Genomic DNA, 14684 nt, shown 5'->3' with positions numbered 1-14684 from the left:
AGCACTGACAGGTGTGGAGACTAGAAAATGTGTCTGGTCAGGGAGAGAGGATGCCAGTGTAATGCCTCAGGCTTTACTGCAGGGCCCCATGTGGTCATTAACCGACTCCTGGTTTCATTTTGCCCCTTCCTCACCAGTGCAACAGAAGTCAAGGTAAGGGAGGTGATGGCACCCAGAGAAAAAGGCAGAAACACTACTAGTGTCCTATGCATTCACATGGAGCAGCCCAGCTTTTTTGTTTTGTTTTTAACCAAATACATTGTATATTTGTAATTCCTCTGAAATGTATGTTTTTCCAGACAAAGATTTTTAGGAGATCTGTAGTCATTCATGAAATAGATAAAATTCATAAAATAGATGCCCTTTTTTCCATTCTCATTTGCACTGTCAAATCAGTGTGTTCCTACTTGCATTTGCAAAATTTCTGGACATTCAGCTAAAGCTGTGAGGTTCTTGTGGAGCAGTTACATGTCTTTTCAGTGACAGGGATCAGGAGGTGGGAGGTGAAGCTGGCAAGATTTCTGCAGTGCCTCTTCCTGCTCTCTCCAGCCCTCCACTGCTTATCTCCCACTCCCTGGTCCCTGCACAGCAGGGTGGGTAAAGGATAGAATTGCAAACAGAAATTGTATTTGCTTTTGTTTAGTGAAGCCAAAAAGCTTAATCTTATTTTATGAACTCAATGTAAATGACAACTGACATGAGAAAGAGATTTTAAGAGGATCCTAAGCATCTCTACAGTCATGGAGGTTGCCTTGGGGGGCTGGGTAGGACGGTGCAGAAAGACCTGTGTGTGTGTGTGTGTGTGTGTGTGTGTGTGTGTGTATGTGTGTAAGTTGTATATAATCACTGTCTCCACCCTCTCCAAAAAGACCAGAACTGATTAGAAGAGAAAGACTAACTTGGTGCATGGAATTCTGTATGCGTGCCAAATACTGCTGCAAAAAAGATTTGGCATCTGAGTGAAAAGACACCAACCAAGCATTTGATTTCTATGGTTGAACACTCTCAAGATCTTGCTCTCCTATATTTCATTTAAAAAATTGCTCCCCGAAGTGCAAACTGACTTCAATTTTGAATAAAATGTAGCATTCAAATTTATAGCCACTTTGAAAACTGAGGGTTTATTTAGATCATGTGAACCCGGACAGATTCTTAATTACAACAGCCCTGTTGCACATAGAGAATCTGGGTTACCAAAAAAAAAAAAAAAAAAAAAGGAACACACACACACACACACACACACACACAAAACTTCCACGTAGGTTTTTCCACATTTTTGGGATGCTTTCATAGCAGCCTTCATTTATGGGAAATGGTATTAAAATCCTGCCATATTGCAGTTTAAATTTAAACACACTGCTTCCCAGAAGAGATTTTAGTGTATCCTATAAAGGCACTAAAAGGGGTTTTGTGGGGGGGGGGTTGTTATGTAATTTCTTCCCCCTTGTCTTGCAAACCTCTCCAGAGATACTGGTTCCTTCAGTGATCTTTGTGCGTTAACAACCTGTGCTGAGAACACCCCTTGCTCTTGTTGTAGCAGCGGGCAAAAGTCATCTTTGTTTGCATGAAAGAAAAGTCTGATTGAACTAGGGTGAGCCTTTCATTTTAAGAAGAGTTAAAGTCTGGGGTGTTTTTAATGTTTTAATCTCTGTTTAAGAGGTTTCTGTTACAAGAGGAAAATTGATAACATTTTTACCTCAGCAAACTGCCAGCAAACTGGCTCTGCTCTAATCCCGCGTTTATAGTGATTTATATTCTCCATGGCAATGTGCTGTAACCTCAGAGTGATACCACTGTGGTGTGGATTGACTGCATTCCAAATGCTGGAATCACATACATAATGTTTTTACTTTTAAATAATATTCAGACACCAGAATAAATACCATATGTGCACTGATGCTGGTTACAATAGAACCTTGTCATTTCTTGTGAGGGAGAACATTCTTTGTTTCTGATTCCTGTTTGAAATAAGTATGCAGAAGATAAATGTGTACATTGATGGCATTTTGAGAAGGTGCGGGTGATTACCCAGCTGAGGATGTAGCTCTGATTCCTTGAAATACAGCACTTAAGACTGAAGAGATTGTTGTGTGCCCCCCCACCCTTCTTTGACACACACACCAAGGCAAGGATTGTTACCTGACTTTGCCAGTGTAGGGTGCGGTTTTTCTATTTTCTGTCTACAGCATGCTGTAGTTACAGGACATCTGTCGAAGGAAAATTACTCTAAACACTGCGTTCAGAGCAACAGTGAGACTAACACGCTCCTCACATTGTAACGGGGAGTAACACGTGTGATAACGCAGAGGGATGGATTGATTGGAAAACCGTAATTCAGCGTGACACCTAACATTGTTTGAAGCCACAAAAGCGGAATTTAGTTGGTCTGACATCATCAACACACAGATAATCAATTTCTCTGGATTCATTTCTTCCCCTACGTGATATTGAACATTGAAAAGTTTCACATAAAGTATAGAAATACCTCCTGAGTCATGCATTTTTAGATTTTGTTTTGTTTTGTTTTGTTTTTGTCCATCTTGGTTGGAATTCTCATCCACCTAGACACATTTTTTTAAATAGACATGGTAGAATGCCTTTCATATTTGTACATCTGTAACAGGCGTCAGCAAGTCAGTCCACATTTGCTTCTTGGGGAAGCATTTCAGTCCAGGTTTGTGTTGTTAGCATCAGTTGAGCTATATTGAGTTAGTGCTCGTGACATTGTAATAATACTTCATGGATGAGGAAATCCTGGGCATTGAACCGATGGCTTCCCTATTCCTCTGCACCCCTCCCCACCCAGTTTTGTGAGGTTTGCCCAGAATATATAGTGTGAGATTAATGCATGAGTCATACATCATAATGTGTCTCCGACAGTTTATCTGGCACATAACTCACAGTTTGGGTAAGTCTTGCATCCTTGCTGGGATTCACTTGTAGAAGTGTTTACCATTATAAAAATGCTCTAAAGCCCCTTTTTGGAATTGAGACATTATGAGACAAATATTGACCCTCTAACATATTGTCTCTCATTTTCAGCTTTTCGGATGATCCCTTATCCCTTGGAAAAGGGGCATCTATTTTATCCGTACCCAATCTGTACAGAAACAGCAGACCGAGAGCTGCTTCCGTGTAAGTCTCACTTCTGTATCCCTCTCTTCATGTCTGAACCCGGGGATGGGGAGAGGTGGGAATGATAAATTTGTAGCATTCTTTGTCTTTTACGACTCTTCTTCCAAAGCCTGCCCTTATTTGATAGCATGTGCATATTAAAGTGAGTTATGCGAGTGGGTGTGCCATCCTGCTGCTCCAGGTCTCTGCAGAGTCATCAAAGGGAAAGACCCTGGAGCCCTGACATTTATATGCGGAGGCATCGTGTGCTGGTTGGCCCAAGCGCAGTGACCACTAGTTTGGGGTGGATGTTCGTGGACTGCTCCATTGCACAGGGTTCTGGCTGAGTGGCGCAGCTGGTCCGATGCGGTCTGCACAGACTGGAGTGTGAAGCAGGGGCGCTGCCTTCAGAGGGGGCTGCAGATGAGTCACGGATGGGAGGGCAGCAGCAGGATGCTGACTTCATTGCCAGAGGCAGAGCTGTGGGGCCGGGCGGGCGTGATCTCCGTGGTGACGCAGTGCTCTGGGCCACAGGGATTCCCTGCGAGCGTCTCAGGGTTGCATGTCGTGCGTGAGCCGGTGTGGCACGTGCAGAGCACAGGTGTGGCCTCGGCACTGTATGCAGCAGCAAGAGAGGGGCCCTGCCTTCGAGAACCTTCCGAGCTAGCAGTCTGACGGCCCATGCCACGTGTGGAAGGCATGATTCGGTTTACTGTAATACAACATTGTTTTGATAAGTCCTGCTGAATAGATTTATCAAACCATACTGTGTGCAGGGATCTTGTCCACGCTCCTCATGTGGCCCCTTACTTAGGACACATTTTTCTCCCTCAGATAATAAGCTCCAAATTTTGGCTGCTCTCTCTTCCTTGTCCCCTCTCCTGCCGCCTCCTCCCTTTGACAGGCCCCCTTAAATCCTCTCTCCTAGCCCCAGGGAATAGGGTAAGTCTGGAGCCCTGGGTGCACAGCATTACTGAGCCCATCCAAATCTCCTGCGTGGTGGGTCTGGGTGCAGCAGGAATTACCATCTCAGACTGAAGCAGGAGGAGGGGGCCCCCTTTTCTCCTCGCTAGCCCGAGTCTATTTCCTATTTGTTACCTAGGGATCTGGGAGAGCTCAGTGATGTCTTGTTCCTTGCCTGAGTTTTATTGTGAAAAAGGGTCTGGTGCCTCACACTACATTAGATTTGATTTCAGAAATTCCTGGTGTGGACCCACACTTTACCTTTGGACTCCCCCTTCAGGGAGATCCTTGTTAAACTTTCTGTTTCTGGTAAGAAAGACCATTTCTGAAAAGCAGTTTTAAGATGTTTTAATTGAGTCCCATTAAGTTTCCATGGGGATAGATTCACTATTAGAACAAGATTACAGCTCTCAAAAGAAACTTTATAGGAATAATCTCTGTAAACCTGAAATTGAAAATTATGACTCTCATTTACTTAATTGAATGCAGTGGTCCAAAATCTGATCTTCCCTCACAATCTTTCGGGGGTTGGGCATTGACAGCCAGGATGGTGTGGATACAAAGAGGGCCCCCTGTTTGGAATGCACTCCACATTTTGTACAGTCAGAGTCCCCTTGTTGGACATTAGGGCCCGAGTGTGATTCTACCCCTCCTTTGAATCCCAGCAGGTAGCCTCTGGGAGTCAAGTGTGCAAGCTTGTCTCTGCTTGGTCCCTCCCGGCTCTCTCCCCGCCCTCTCTCAGGTCCAGTGGATTTTTGTTTAGGGCTGTAAGTAATGGGAGCTGAACGGTCAAGGAAAGGCCTTTAGAGCTTGGATTTCCTGAAGAAAATGTAGTACTTGGATCCTTTCGGTTTGAGAGGGAGCATTGCTCCCAGGCAGTTTTCCAGCTCGGGCGGCTGCCGGGGCCAATTTCTCTGCACGGGCCAGCCCCAGCTCCCCCGGTAAGCACCCCACTGCCGGGGGGGCTCCAGCCGTCCAGTGAGCAGGAAGCAGGGAGTCCTCTCTCTGGGCATTGGTTCCACCTGCTTTTTGGTTTCCCCAAACCCAACACTGGAAACGTTAAAGTTATAAAAGGTGCTCTAAAGGGCACCAGTTATTTACTTTTTGGTGATGGTGGAAGTATATTTATCATCAGGAGTCTCCTACAGTGGTGTCAGGTGGCCCCCACGGCCTTGATCTCCAGCCTTTGCAGATTGACTTGGCCAGCGTGTGAGGTCCTTGCTGAATGTCTGTCAGGGTGGCTCCCTCCGCCAACATACTCAGAGTGGGCCAGGAAAAAATACAAGATAAACTAATGTGGCCGCATTATAATGATTAAAAAAAATTACAGGAAGGTCAAAATATAGAGAATGTTTTTCCCCCAGTATATTTAATTCTGGATTTATCGGGTTTTGTCCGATGAACATGTATTTTATAATGGGAATAAGGTTTTTGTTTTATTTGTGTTTTCTTTTGAGAAAGCAGGACTATGTATTAGGCAGAGATGGTATTCCTTTTCCCCCACAAATGCGTGATGTCCTCAGATGGGCCCTGTCATGCCTCCCACATGGAGCACTAAAGCTCCACCAGGGACTCGGGAGGAGCCGCGAGGCACGCCAGAGGCTGGCCTAGAGGGTGGCGCTGGTTCTTTCAGGTGCTTCGGCCTTGGCGTTTCTGAGAGGCTTTAGCCACAGCTCCGAAGAGTCCATCCCACAGACAGAAATGCCCTGAGAAGGCGTTTCACTCGGGCACTCATACTTCCCCCTGGATCCTCTCCACAGCTTTCCATGAAGTCTCAGTTTACCCGAAGAAGGAGCTTCCCTTCTTCATTCTCTTCACTGCCGGACTGTGTTCCTTCACAGCCATGCTGGCCCTCCTGACACATCAGTTCCCGGAGCTTATGGGGGTCTTCGCAAAAGCTGTGAGTATTTGCCAAGAGGGAGCCTGAGGCCAGGGGCAAGGGAAGCCAAGGGAAACAGCGTGAGAGGAACGAAGCAGCGTCCTGTAGGAAAGGATATGCCTGTATTGATCATTTGCTCACTGTTTAATTTTCATTTTCGTCGGTGGAATCAGAAAGTTGAAGGCCAATGAAAAAGTGTAGGTTTTTTGTTAATGCATGCCTTGCCTCATTTCATACACACACACCACACACACAAATCCCAGAATTCCAAAAAGCATGAAGTCTAAAAGGATTAAATTTAATAATTAAGGGAATCCTAGCAAATGAAAAACGTGTGGGAAGTTATTCTGTTTTCTGAAAGTTGAATAACATTATTTCTAATTTTTAGATATTGTGGGTCTTTCCTTTAATAAAGGTGAGATTTACATTTTCAAAGATTTAAATAAAAAGTATTTTAATGGCTTCAAACTTTGGCTTGTTTGGGGAATGAACTAAGAGTGTGTGAAGGGCTTGTAGTTAAGAAGTATATTAAGAACTTATATGAAGAAGTATACAGACCTGACATTTAGAATATGGAAATCCAGTGAGAGTCTTTAAGGAGGGTAGAGGAGAGGAGCTTTGGTAAGAAAAACTGTCTGCATTGACAAGTGACAAGCCGAACCAGTTTCCTTGTTGAAAACCGACCGTTTCACCTGCACATGCAAAGAGGCTAACTACTGATTCTGCCACAGATGAGTTTCAAATAGAAGGAACAAGGAAGGGAGTGTTATTTGTTTCCATGGAACTCCATTCTGATTTCAAGGCGAGTGGAGTCAGAAAGGATGATTTCTAACTTGGCTGGGTTGATTTAATCCCTTTCCAGATGATTGACATTTTCTGCTCGGCAGAGCTCAGGGACTGGAATTGCCAGAGTATTTTCATGCGTGTTGAAGATGAACTGGAAATCCCACCGGCACCTCAATCTCAACATTTCCAAAACTGAACTCATCACCCTCCTTCCCCCACCACCAAAAGCACCCCTCCTGTATTCCTGACCTCCGCCATGGCACTGCCATCCAAACGGTTACTCAAGCCAGAAACGGAGCAGCCCTCCCGAGCTCCTCTTCCTCACTCCCCACATCCCACCTGTCTCGGCCTCCACAGCGTGTCGGGTCTAACCACCTAAGCCACCGGGCATTCAGTAAATGTAATTCACCTCTTCTTCCCCTCTTTCTCTCCCCATGGCCCCTCTCTCTTAGTTTAGGTCTTGTTTTTCTTGCTTGTACTCCTCTGCAAGAGTCTTAACTGGTCTCCTGGCTTCCAGGTTCATCCCTTGCCAGTCCTTTTCTCACACTGACATAAGAACGATCCTCCCAAATTGCAAGTCTGAGCATGGCACTTCCCTGCTTGAATTTCTCCAGAGGTTTCCCACCGATTTCAGGATAAAGCCTCAGCTCTTTAGCATGGTATGCAAGGTCCTTTATGATCTAGCCTTGCTTGCCTCTTCAGCCTCATCTCTCCCAACTCTTGCACAGACTCTTTTAGTCCGTAGTGAATTACTCACCACTCCCAGCTGCACAGGCTCTTGTACAGCCCAGTGCCTTTGCACATGCTATTTGCTCTGCATGGAATGCCCTTCCCCATCACCACCCCAGCTTGTCCACTCTACTAACTTCTCTTAATTCTTTTATACTCAGCTTTCTTTCTGAGCTTCTCCTAAGCTGAATTAGAGGTCTCTCCTCTTTGATCCCACAGTATTCCATGAATACCTATATTATCACATTTATTGTACTAAAATTGTTGAAAACTTGTCTGTCCCCCTTTTAGAATGTGAGCTCCTTGAGAGCAGGGCTGTGTCTTCCTCATCTCTGTACCCCCAAAGCTTTGCACAGTACCTTGCACATAGTAGGTTTTCAATAAATGATTATTAAATAAATAAATGGTAGTGGTTTCTGCAGAAAGAATCAATGTAAAAATCAGATACAGTTTAGCATTTCTCCTCTTCTTTTGTAATTATAATCATGGACTCTTAGAGTTGAAAGGGACCTTAAACAAATTGCCTTCAACAGTAATGTGATGGAGGTCATCTAGACTATTCTTGAATATGCTCAGTGATGGGGAACTCACCTACTTAATATCAAAGCCCATTTCATTGTTGGATCACTTAGAAGTCTTCTTTACACAATAAAATCTGCCTCCCTCCAATATGCACCTGTTGTTCCTGTTCTGCCCTCCCAACACTATACTCAATAAGTCTCTTCCTTCTTGCAAATTCCTATGACAGCTAGTATATTCACAGCCGCCTCTAACCGCTAACTGACTAATGGTAGAACATCTCAAATTTCCTTAAGTCTTCTGTATATACCATGATTTTTAAACTCAGGATCCCCCATGCTGGATGCTCCCTAGTTTATGGAACTCTACTATTCATTATTATACCCTCGAGCCAACCTCTGAGTAAAAGTAGTTGCCAAAATTCTGAGTAGATTAGAGTTTAACTTAGTAAAACATAAAACAGGAATATATTTACAACATTAGACAATTCTTCTTCCTTTCAATGTTCCTCTCAAACATTTTTTAAAGCATTTTTTGGTCCAAATACGTTATTTTCCCAGTACTCTGCATTAAACAAGCAAATAGCACTTTGTGGGAGTTTTGGATGAGAACAGACCCATACTGTACATAAAATTCATTTGGCCCCACCCCCCCAGAAATTCAGAATCTTGAGTGTTAGCACCCAGAAGTCTGTTTCTTTCTTTCTTTCTTTCTTTTTTTTTAAGATTTTATTTATTTATTTGACACACAGAGATCACAGGTAGGCAGAGAGGCAGGCAGAGAGAGGACGAAGCAGGCTCCCCACTGAGCAGAGAGCCTGATGCTGGGCTTGATCCCAGGACTCTGGGATCATGACCTGAGCTGAACACAGAGGCTTTAAGCCAGTGAGCCACCCAGGTGCCCCAGAAGTCTGTGTTTCTCTCAAGGATTCCAGCAAGTTCTGAGGCTGGGGGTTGAGGGCTGGCTTTGCTGCTGAGAACACCGGTCTGGAGCAAGCTGAGCATTTGAGCAGCCCCTTGCCAGGATGCGGTGCCCTGCCGGAGCTGCTGAAGTGATCTTTTCCAGCCGCCAGAGGTTTCCCCTGGCTGCACTGTGCAAGCCTCTAGGGGGCTTCTGAGTGACTTGTGGCTGCCTGCCTTCCCGCTGGGGGGCTGCTGACTTCCGCGGCCTGGGATGCCGCCTGGACTTCTGAGTGTTTAGGTGATTCGGGGCTGCCGGAGCCGAATCCACCACCTGGAACGGAAGGATGAATTGCCCGATTGGGTCTTCTCTAGAAAAGGCTCCACTGCCTCCAGAATTTCAGAGAGATGTGTTCATTATGGATCACTTAATGTTTCCAAAGCTTTGGTTCTGAGCCTAGATCAGCTGATTGAACAAAATACCGCTCTCTCTTTGGGCCCCTCACAGCTTATGCTCTGCCAGGGTGTGGTTGTTCGGTCAGCCACTCGTCATTTTCAAATAGAGTAGAGAAAAATTGACTTTCAAACCTCTGTCTGGAAGATCACATTCATCTTGCCCTTCCTGAAGGTGTAGCAGTTTTCGAAATGTCTCAAGAGCCTTCGCGGGGAGGGAAGATGGATGGCCTGGAGGAGACAGGCCCCATCCCTCTCCTGCCCACCCTGTCCCCAGAGTCTTCCCCAAGTTTTCACCCCATCACTGCGGCAGGCCTTCCGAGAAGCCCCTGCAGGTCATCACCGCCACCCCACAGGCTGCCCGAAGCCATCTGCAGCGTGTGAAAATGACTTTCTCAGGCCTCTCGGAGATAATGGCCCTGGGATAATGACATGTCGGAGATGCGGAGAGATTGCATGGCCGCCCCCCAGGCCGCAGGCAGCTGGGGAACTCTCCAGTGTGCTTATATGTTGATATGCAGCCTTAAGGAAGCCCACAGCCAACCAGGAGCCATTGGGAAGTAGTAAAATGAGCAGCTTCAACTGACTTTCCCCCCACTAATCTAATCTACCTCAATGGCTTAAGACTAACTCTTCCTAGAATGTTTGGTTACCAAGATAAGGTTGCTCATATAAAGAAGTTATCGTTCCAAACCCAGCCCCTCACAGAATGTGGGAAGGTCAGCATTCTGACCCCATCGACTTTGAAGGGCTCTGTCTTTCCTCCTCTGATCTCTCTCCTTCACGGAGACTGAGCCCACTGACTTCTGACTCTCATCTTCACTTATAGGCCTTGACCTCTTTGAAGTCTGATATTGATTACAGTGAAATGTCGATTGTCTGATTGCAATAAGGCACCTGGAACTTATTCAGATAAGCAGAGGCATTTTGAATGTTAATGAAGCATGTTGGAAGCCATGACCTTCTTCTAAATAATGGTGTTTCAGGAAAAGGAGGACCAGGCGATTGAAGTGTCACTCTCTCTATTTTATTAGTCTAGTTGCCTTTTCTCACCCTAAGACACTGATTGAATCACGGTGCATCCTGGACCGTGTGTCTCTGCCCTCTTGACAGAAGTTATGGACATTGAGATAGATGAGCTGTTCCCGGGCTGCCTGGGGTTGCTCATTCAGACTTCACTTTTCAGGCAATAAATTTCCCAAGTCTGTAAATGAAACTGCTGTTTCTCTGTGCATTGGTTGAGTCTCTGGCCAAAAAGTACTGACTGATTTTTAAACACACAAAGAAGCATAAGTGAATATCCTAAGCAAGGTGTGTTCCACCAAACTTTTTTTTTATCCCTCCTGGTGAAAGCCACTAACCTTTATCTGGTTACTGAATGAGAGGGCTTATCAACTTCAGATGGCTCATGGCATTGTCTGCTTCTTCCCCGTGGGTGAGGGATGAGGAAGAAGGTGCGGGGAGAGGCGCTGAGGAGGAAGGTAGCTGACTAATAAAAGGCACACATCTCAGGTCAGGTGCTACGAGAGAATTAGGACCTTAGGGAAAGTTTCTGGGGATTCTTTTCTCAATGCTCCCAAGGACAGAACACTCTAGATGTGAGGGCGAACTGTACATCGTCGCATGTACTGGAAGTGTCAGGACTTCCTTCTCTTGTGGAACCTTATTGAGAAGGGCATGAAGTCCAAGGAGGCAGGCCCGCTGTGACTTGTGGGACGATATGGGATGAGGGACACCTGCAGACATCAAACAGGGCTGGAGACTCCCTTCTTGATTTTCAGAGACCTTGCTTTTGTTATTTTTATGCAAGTCAGGTCAGTGCCCCAAACAAGCAAACAGGCCTTATTTTGAGCCAACTTGGTAATGACCTCTCCATTCATTCTGCTTCTCAAGCTGAGGCTTCCTGATGTCCCCACGTGTAGTGAGTGAAATTGCCCAGAATACAGACTTGGAGCGATGCCTTTCCTCTAAGTGCAGTGGATCAGGCTAATACTTTAGGAGTTCCTTACCCTCTCTTTCGCAACTTTAGTGGTGCCAAAGCTGTTTCAGGTCAAGTCTTTAGGATATAATAACTTCACCAGCAATACCACCTTGTTTAATGTGCCCCATCTGTCAACCCCTGTCTGAATCTCTGATTTATCCAGAATACCATAGCACTGAGCTCCTCTTTATAGAACTAGTATTATAGGCAAATGCTGTGTTTTATGGAGCCTTGGTGGTCTCTGAATTACAAACAAAATCTCATAACTAGGATTTTATTTTTTTTATTATTTTTATTTTTTTTACTTTTTACAGTCTTTATTTATTTGACAGAGAGTGAGAGAGAGACAGCGAGAGAGGGAACATAAGCAGGGAGAGTGGGAGAGGGAGAACCAGGCTTCCCACTGAGCAGGGAATCTGATGCAGGGTTGGATCCCAGGACCCGGGATCATGACCTGAGCCGAAGGCAGACATTTAACAACTGAGCCACCCAGGCGCCCCTCATAACTAGGATTTTAATAAACAAGTAAACAATCTTCTCATAACTAGGCAGCTTGGGCAGTAGTTATTCATTCCTGGGTGATAGGGTGAGCATCCCATGTGGTTCTGTGCACATAACAAAGGACAATTTCAGAAAGTTTCCAGAAATTGCCACATATCTAACACCCACTTGATGAAAGAGCCATCCATTTGCTCAAGTACTAACATGGCTGCCTATTTCCTAATTCCAAATCCAACTTGGCCTTCAAGGTCCTCCCCAGAGTGCCTCTGGTCACTTTTGAACTATTAACTATTCTAGCTAAGCTGAATTATTTACTGCCTTCAGATCATACCAGTACTTTCCCATTTCAGTTCCAGCTGTGAGCCTGTAGGGCTCACCTGCTCATATTTCTTTCCTTACCATCCTTACCCCATCTGTATGTTTTGATACCCTAACCACCCAGTGTGGTCTATTTCACTTGCCTCATCTTAAGTTTTTCTTGATCCTTTCAACAGAATGGATTTCTTCGTTTTCTGAACCCTCCTGGTGCTTTCCTTGGCCTTCTATTTTCCATTCTATGATGGTTATCTGGTATCATTATTTTGCTGTGTGGAAGGTCTTAGTGGTCACCTATCTCTTCCCCTTGACCCTGGGCTTTGAGCTTCCTGACAGTGAGAGTTTTGTTCTAGATTCCTTTAGATCTCATCCAACACTGAGGTGCCTTACAGAGTAAATATATTTAATTGATGTAAAAGACACAACATGCTTTGTAAAGATTCCAAATCTTATACTATCTTGAGTTTCCTTGACACTAATGTCACACTTAATGGTCCAGCTATAATGTGTCACAGACCTTACAATTAGTATTCTAATTGTTTTTTTTTTAAAGATTTTTATTTATTTGACAGAGAGCAAGCACTTGCATGCACGAGCAGGTGGAGGGGCAGAGGGAGACGGGAGCCCGATAATGTGGGGCTCGATCCCATGACCCTGGGATCATGATCTGAGCTGGAGGCAGATGCTCAACCGATTGAGCCACTCAGGCGCCTCAGTATTCTACTGGTCCTTAAAAACAACAAGGAAGGAAAGATTCTGAGAAACCTGCCTACCATATTCCTTGAATATCTGAAATCCATAGAACATATGGAGGAACCTGTTTTAACTTTATTAAATGCCCTACTACTTTGACCTCAGAACCATGTTTCCCCCTCTGCATATATATATATACACTATATATACACTACACTATACTTCTCTGGGAAATCCTTGGTGGTGTAGACAGTGTTTTGCTGAAGACAAGGGATTAGAACAAGAGACTCCACAATGTAAGAACCGGGTATTGAACCCTAGCAAGATAATACTTTGGTTCTGAACAGAGAGAGAGGAAACTACCCAAACACCTCTCTCTCCTGTGGAGCTCTGTTAGGGGACCTCTCCTGCCAGATGCTGGATGGTTTGTGGAATGAAGCTAATTCTTCACAAGAACATAATCAGAACAAATTTGAGATTATGTTAAATGAGTCTCAGGCGAGGTACTTGGCTTTCTTAAAAGGCACAGTTAATGAGCATTTTTCTCTACATGAAAAGCAGAAAGGAGTTTAGAAACCAAATGAAAGAGATCCCAAAGATCTCCTCAGAGCAGCCCTTCTTCAACAAAGACATGTCATTCATAGACTGGCAAGTTTGCTGTCCTCCCCTAGGCTCCCATGATGCATTCCACTAAACAGGTAGTTCAGAAATGAGCATGGATGACAGAGGTGTTTGGGACACAATAGGATCCCAAAGCAATTCACAACCATATAATGAACTTGACTTTTTAAAATTGACATTTCCCCTTTAAGTGGGTTCTATACCCAGCTAGGCAGGCAGGTGGTCTGAAGTGTCACAGTCTACTTGTCTACTTCTGTCTACTTGTCACCCAACTGTCAGTCACTCTTGATGGCACTAGTCATCTGCATGCACAGCCAGCAGATCCTGAAGACAGATCTGAAGGCCTGGGAATGGTGGACCAGCCATCAGGAGTGAAGGGGGCAGTCCGCAGACACTTCTCCGCCTTATCTCTCACAGCAGGGGTGGGTGATGGGGCTGGAATGTAGGTGCGATCATCAGCCTGTGTTTCCTGTAACATAAATATAAAATTATAGCCTTTGAGACTTTCATAATGCCAAGACTTGTAGGTTGGAGAGGTTCATTTTACAGTCCTGAATGAGATCTCTCCTGACTTGGTGCCTTTCTGGTTTCTTTACAGTTCCTCAGCACTTTGTTTGCCCCCTTAAACTTTGTCATGGAGAAAGTGGAAAGCATCCTCCCATCCAGCCTGTGGCACCAGCTGACACGGATCTAGGGAAGCCCACCCGTCCTTCCACTCACCTCATCCAGTGGGCTGCCACCATCTCTTCGTGCCAACTCTTCGTGGACCGCAAGAAAGCATGACTTTGAAAAAGGGAAGCCATTCTGAGATTTTAAATTGTTCATGGACTGTCTGTTCCATATTAAAAGCTGTTTGTTGTACAAAATTCATTGATGTTAAGTTCTATTATATTTTGCCTTCAGAAAAGAAAAAAAATCAAAAATAAACTTTTGTGTATTGCAGCAACCAGTGTGTCTTCTTATGTCTTCCAACCTTAAAAGTGTTGGTGTCCCAAATAAACCTGTGGGTTTACATTTAACTTACTAAGGACCCAGCTCTTCTCATTGCCCCACAATGGTTTTCTTTGCTGATGGAAAATCATCTCAGCAGGGCCTTAAAACCCGTACAGTTGGTGGTTTGGAAAATGGAATGTCTTTGGCTCGAAAGTGCCATCTTTTTCAGCCCCCTAGGCCAAAGGCACAGAAGCAGCTTCCACAAAGAATGACAGAAGGCATGAATGAAAAAAAATAT

General features: G+C 44.8%; 1 protein-coding gene across 8 annotated transcripts in view; it reads left to right on the top strand.

Annotated features, from left to right (window-relative positions):
• LOC111152004 (suppression of tumorigenicity 7) overlaps window positions 1-14401 on the top strand; it is a 265161-nt gene extending 250760 nt beyond the window's left edge. For 3 of the 8 annotated variants that reach the window (XM_022510262.1, XM_022510267.1, XM_022510263.1), the window contains 3 exons: window positions 3043-3135; window positions 5838-5977; window positions 14052-14399. In XM_022510262.1, coding sequence (XP_022365970.1) covers window positions 3043-3135; window positions 5838-5977; window positions 14052-14147 — 329 coding nt within the window. In that variant the 3' untranslated portion in view covers window positions 14148-14399. Of the gene's footprint in view, window positions 1-3042; window positions 3136-5837; window positions 5978-6818; window positions 7834-14051 lie in introns of those variants that run through there. The other 5 variants (XM_022510261.1, XM_022510260.1, XM_022510266.1 and 2 more) reach the window with 2 other exon arrangements.
• The last annotated feature ends 283 nt before the right edge of the window (window positions 14402-14684 follow it).

Source organism: Enhydra lutris, unplaced genomic scaffold, assembly GCF_002288905.1.
Source record: "Enhydra lutris kenyoni isolate GAN:26980312 unplaced genomic scaffold, ASM228890v2 scaffoldscaffold27, whole genome shotgun sequence".
NCBI classification, from domain to species: Eukaryota; Metazoa; Chordata; class Mammalia; order Carnivora; family Mustelidae; genus Enhydra; species Enhydra lutris.
Note: the sequence above shows the minus strand (reverse complement) of the source record. Positions and strands in the feature narration are given on the sequence as shown.